This window comes from Papaver somniferum, chromosome 2, assembly GCF_003573695.1.
Source record: "Papaver somniferum cultivar HN1 chromosome 2, ASM357369v1, whole genome shotgun sequence".
Classification (NCBI taxonomy): domain Eukaryota; kingdom Viridiplantae; phylum Streptophyta; class Magnoliopsida; order Ranunculales; family Papaveraceae; genus Papaver; species Papaver somniferum.
In genome coordinates this window covers 28,418,802-28,425,020 of record NC_039359.1, presented here as the reverse complement: position 1 = coordinate 28,425,020, position 6,219 = coordinate 28,418,802, and the positions used below count along the sequence as shown (strand labels likewise).

At 34.9% G+C, this 6,219-nt stretch overlaps 1 protein-coding gene across 1 annotated transcript; it reads left to right on the top strand.

Moving 5' to 3' along the window:
* Positions 1-3,352: 3,352 nt before the first annotated feature.
* On the top strand, positions 3,353-5,044 carry LOC113350788. The gene is made up of 6 exons (XM_026594907.1): positions 3,353-3,452; positions 3,670-3,727; positions 4,085-4,157; positions 4,243-4,402; positions 4,508-4,544; positions 4,696-5,044. The coding sequence occupies exons 1-6, from the start codon at positions 3,353-3,355 to the stop codon at positions 5,042-5,044; spliced, it is 777 nt and encodes a 258-aa protein (XP_026450692.1).
* The last annotated feature ends 1,175 nt before the right edge of the window (positions 5,045-6,219 follow it).

Here is a 6,219-nt window from a genome sequence, read left to right as displayed (position 1 = left end):
CCAGCAACTACATGAATTCCAAACAAGCAACAAATAACAATACAATCACAATACCTAGCAACACAATTACAAACCATTTTCCCAATTAGAATCTTAACCATTTCAGACAATCTTCTAAGTAGCATAACAAGTTTAAATGTCCTAGTTTGGATTATAAGTAATCCATCCAAAGCATATAGCACCTCTACAATCAATAGAGATGTTAGGATCCAAGGACCAAACCATTCCTCAAGGTATTTTCTAAAAACAAAGTAAAACATATGACTTAGGTATAAACAGATCCAAAGATCCACCCATATATCAATGGTTTTTTCAAAGTAACAGTAGCAGGGATAACCTGAATCGGTCATCTTCGGACGAAATCTGTATGAATCGGTCTGGAACTTCATCGGAATCGGTCTGAAAATGTTTGTAACCGGTGTCTTTTGTGTCTCTGTTTTAGTTGTCGGTGTCTTAGAACAAGTTTCTGCTGCTGGTGACTTTTGGAAACATAAATCTAAATCATGAAAAATTAAACTCCAATTATCACAAACATCAGAGGATACAAATCCGATTTGAATCGGTGGAGATGATGTTGCTGCTGCTTCAAGGTCTTCAGAAATCAAGACTAAAGATGAACACATGCTATGATTTCTTCTCAATAATGGATCACAAAGTATACATGCATGAACATCCATAGATCTGGAAAATAAACCCATCAATCTCAAGAACAGCGGTGAGAATCAAACCAAATCTAAAAAAAAATCTAGATTAAAAAGTAACAAGCGATAGATCAAGAGGTTATAAGGTTTGCATTGCTAGTTGATCTGCTCAAATCAGCCCCTCATGCAACAAAGGTTTTCGTTTCTTTGATGCGGAGAGAGAGGAGGTGATTTAGTCCTTCAGTATATGTATCCATCCATGACAATTGCCATGGAAAAGTAATTGGATTTTGATAATGGTGCAGAGAAATTACTTGAACATCAATATTAATTGGATTTGGAGGAAATTATTTTTTTAATTTACTTTATCAACTCATATTATTAATTATTGAAGTAGAATTCTTGTCATATCGAAGAGTATACAGTTCATGTTTATTTTCTATAAGTAAACCATGATCCATCAGTTTTCCATATGTGAAAAATACTAGAACCCCCTACTATATGGGTTCAATATATACAAGCCCCACAAAATGGATCCTCCACTATCAACTCCATACTTTCTCTTTTTTATTATTTCTAGGCCAGAACTTTTATTTTTGGGGCCAGGTTTTGAATTATTCCGGATTGCTGATGTCAGCACCTTTTTTAATAAATAAAAAAATACCAAAACTAACATCCACTATTTATAGTCGTTTTATACAAAAACAGAAACAGAAAATCAAATCAGATTCTTTTTTTACTCTTCTCATCGCTCTGCTCTCTAGAGATTTGTTCTGCATTATTTCAAATCTTCTAAACTCGAGAGTAAATTTCTTCATACAATTGTTAAATTGAAGAACAATAAACAACTGGATTGATTATTGGGTCTCTGTATTGAAGACGAGAGGAAGAACAATATAGGTCACTGTGTTGAATTGATTCAGTAGTTTTCAGATCTGACAGAAGGAGACGCTGATTTGAAGAACAATAAATAGGTGTGTTCTCATTCGATTCCGTATTCTGTTGCCGTTATTTGTATTCAGCCTAGAAGATTTGTTTTCGACTTTTACTGATGTTTAATTTTTTGTTTGTTTTTTATTTTTTTGAGTCTGAGAAGATAAAGATTACTGGTTGGAAATAAATATAGGGTTGTTTCAGAAGAAGAAGAACGAATTTAGGTATAAATGTCGTTTGTTTTCTGATTTTTGATTTCGATTTTTGTTATTTGGATCTTACTGATTTCGATTTTTGGATTTCGATTTGATACTTAGAAGAGGAAGTACAAGCAACATTGTTTCTGAAGCAGAAGAGCAACAATCTAGGTACGAATTTTGTTGTTTGTTTGATTTCAATTTTTTTCTATTTTCTTGCATGTCCGATCTGAGAATATAGTTAGCATTAGTATTAAAATTTGTTGAGAATTTGTTGTTGATATTGAGAAGACGATGATGAAACAACATTGTTTCAGAAGAACAACTACAAATTTAGGTAGAGATGCTGTTTTTTTATGAAATGTGTAAGTTGAGGTTACACAGTAGCATGTGTAACTTGAAGTTACACATATATGTCATGTAGCATGTGTATTTGTAAACAGTTATAGCAATTGTATCTTTTAAGACACATTGTATCTCTTGTTTTCCTTTTTGTTGAGTTTGTTGATTGATCATTGTATTATTTAGCTTGCCGCATAGAATATACTTCTCATGAGGGGGAAACGCCCCCGAGTGAATTGCATTCGCTTTTTTATTTTGATATTTTTATTGTGTGTTTGCAGTTTCCAGGTTGTCATGGATGCTGTTAGTTGCATAGTTGTTGTTCGCTACTTTTAAGATTTCATTACCATGCGTGTTAATACTGATATCAAACTTGATGAGTTTAAGTAACAAGTTTGCAAGGAATGGAAGCAATTTACTCCACTTGGTATTTGTTTCTTCTTCCTAGAAGGTGGGAAAGAATTTCCGCTCGAATGTGATTATTCATTGCAAGCTCTTATATCCATCACAAATAGTAAAAAGAAGACCGGTGTCGATATTTTCTTGCAAAATTTTACTCATCTAGCCTCTTCATCTAGATCTAGGTCCGATTCTTCTATTTCTAATGGTTCTAGTACGTCTTCGTCGAGAAACAATTGTCTGTTGCAATGTATTTGGAAGATAAAAGCAAACCTGCAAAACCTTTGTTATCGGATGGTTAGCCCAAGATCCTTAATGATATTATTCATGTGTTTGTTGAAGGATTTAAGCAAGTCAGGGTTGCTTTCACCAAGTATCGTCTTCGCACTGGTTTCAACATGGTTGTAACACACAATGAGCGTTCTAGGTTCACGGCTAAGTGTGCATAAGAACGATGCGGCTGGAAATTTCATGAAGCTTCTGCTGATGAAAGGAACAAAATGTTTCAGGTAGGTTTTCTGTGTTATGTCATCTTATGCTTAGCATATGTTATGTTTTGTTAAAGTATGTGTAACTTTGGGTTACACATGATGTTTTTTGCAGCATATTGTTTTTGGTTGTTTTGTTTATATTTTGTATGAACTTCTTCAGGTCAGGTCTTATAACCCTGAGCACATTTGTGGTGCTGGTGGGCACAACTTGAATCAAAAATACTCCACCAGCTTCACGTCTAGTTTGATTGAGGAAGTGATGCTATAAAGGAAACCAACCCTGGTAGTGTGATAAAGTTTGAATTTGATCCTGCAAAGAAACAGTTCCAACGGATTTTCATTGCATTTGATGGATGCATCAAAGGGTACCGGTTCTGTCGGCCAATGGTATACTTGGGATGATACTTTCCTTACTGGTAGATTCAGAGGTTGCTTGATAGCAGCTACTGGTATCAATGGTGGTAAAGATATGTTTTTTTATGTTTTTTTTTGAACTACTTTAGTTGAAAAATAACACATTGGTTTACTCAGTGTGTAACTAAGAAAATAGCATCTGTAACTTTAAGTTACACATTTTTTTTTAGGATGTGTAACTTGTATTTACACATTGTATTCTGTTTTTGTGAAACTTATTATTTTTTCAATTCTGCACAATTTTTTTTGCAGGATTTTTCCCACTTGCTGTGACACTAGTCGATTCTGAGACTGTCAACAACTGGGAGTGGTTTTTAAGGAATTTGACTGAAGTTATTGGTGATGGGAGGCCAATCACCTTCCTTTCGGATCGCCATGAAGGACTCTTGCAGGGTGTTCCACTTGTCTATCCAGATTCGTTCCATAACTTTTGCTACTATCATTTGAAGACTAATCTTCCCATTAATGGCTCAGATCCTAGGTACACGCTTGTGCTGGACCTTTTCCAAGAAGCAACATACGCGCTCTCACCTGAAAATCATGTTAAGGCCATACAGAAAATTAGATATTTGAACTGTGATTGAGTGGCTTATTACATCGAGACCATCCCACCTGAATCATATGTGAATGCCTATTTCAAAGGTTGTTGTTATGGACGCACATCTAGTACACTAGCAGAAGCGCTCAATAACTGGGTTCTGGTTCTCAAGAAGATGCTTGCATCTGATCTTCTTGATCAGGTTAATAGAGTGCTTTTTTTGTTGTTGTCGTCTTTTATTTCTTGTTTTGTCAGTTTTTATATTCATAAGTATTTTTCCATTTCAGATTAGGAGGAAAATAATGGTAATGAGTCGTGAAATTGGCGCTAGTATGATGACTCCATTAACCCCAAAGTCTGAGGAGAAGCTTGAGGCTCTTGAATATGAAGGTTTGGCTTGGGAAGTATTGGTGGCTAGTCCTACCGTGTTTGAAGTTTTTAGCGAAAGTACTCACATGGTGGACCTCGAACACCAGACTTGCACATGTCAAAGGTTTTGTTTCTTATGCTTTTTTTTTCTTTTTATATGTTCATTATTTTGAAAGTTTACAGGATGTGTAAATTCTAGTTACACTAGACATATGGATATGTAACTAATAATTACACATCTTATTTTGCATGTGTAACTGGAAGATACACATCCTATATATGCATGTGTTTCTAGCTGATTTTTGTGTGTTTTATGATTTCCTTGTGTAACTAGCCGAGTGTTTATATTCTTGTTTTTATTTTTTTTGAAGGTGGTGTGTATACAGTTTCCCTTATGATCATGCTCTTGCAGCCATACGGAAGATTAAATGTGAGGCTGTTGATTTCATTTCACCTTATTTTACGAGCAACTATTTTAGGAAGACTTATTTGCATGTCATCCAGCCAATTCCCAACTACAACAGGCCTATTGAAATTAAAGAAGACAACATCATAAACCCGCCTATCGTAAAGAAGCAACCAGGTAGACCCCCAGGAAAATGGATTCTAAGTAAAGGTGAGAAGAAGGTAAATAGGAAAGTTCATTGCAGCAATTGCAAGGAAGTAGGTCACAACAGGGAAAGTTGGAAGAATCCTCCGAAGTACACACCCCTAGCTTGAGTCTACCAAAGTTCATTTCTGCAAGTATATATTTTATGTGTGGTTTCTTATTTGTCTTGGATTATTTGTTTTTTAGTTTTCTTCATTTCGGTTCGCATGGACCAAACGTTTTTATTTTTCTGCAACGTTGATTATGTGCAAGGATCATTCATTCAGATTTTATATTTTTTTGAGTTCACCGGTGAAATGCATTTTATTTTGTTTTTAAATTATTGTGTACGTCTGATCAGTAGTCAAATGCTTGTGTAACTTTAGTTTACACTCAAACATATGGATGTGTAACCAGAAGTTACACTGTTGTGAATGCATGTGTAACATTAGGTTGCACATGATAAATGCATATGTAAACTCAGGTTACAGCTTCAGTTACTTTATACATCAAATTAAGATGTGTAATTTTAAGTTACTTAACCTTTTGCATACTTCTGAAACCTGTACACACAACAAGAAAAGTTCTAACAAGATATTTTTATAAGTCTAATAACATCTTGTAGTTAACAAAAGTATAAAAGTTTTTAATTCAATGAATTTCAATCCAAAAGTATAGAAGTTTTGCAAATCCAAGAACTGCTAAAATCTAGTAACTGATGAAACTTAAAAGTTTTAACAACATATTTGCAAGTCTAACAACGGCTTGTAGCTAACAACATATGACTGCTTTACACAACTCTGAAAGGATCTGAAATAATCTTGTAAAGCATGCTTTCCATCATTTTGTTCACCTTTTTAATCATTATATCCACTTTTGGTGTAGCTAAATCTGGTTCAAGTGTCCAGTTCTTCATCCTTGTCTTCATGTAATAGCATACAAATAGAAGACAGTCTTGAAATGAACCTTGTTTGGGCGCATTGACATTTTTTGCAACTGGTTTCAACCCAACAGGAATAAGGTATTTCAGTTCTGAAGTTTTTTCAGCTGCATATTCCTTGGCTTGCTTCAAGTGAGTTTGCATGTTGACCTTATTGTCTGACGAGTTATAGTGGTACCAAGATTGACCTCGCCTCAAGTCGAACTCCAGTAGCGTGTAGTGTTTGTCGCCATTCCACATTGGTGCGAAAATTCTGATTTGGTTGCAACACTCATTGAAGTCCTTATGCAGCTTGGAAATCTAGAATGTCTTGAAATAACCATCCTTGTTCACAAAAGATTGCTGCACAAACCATTTGGAATATCA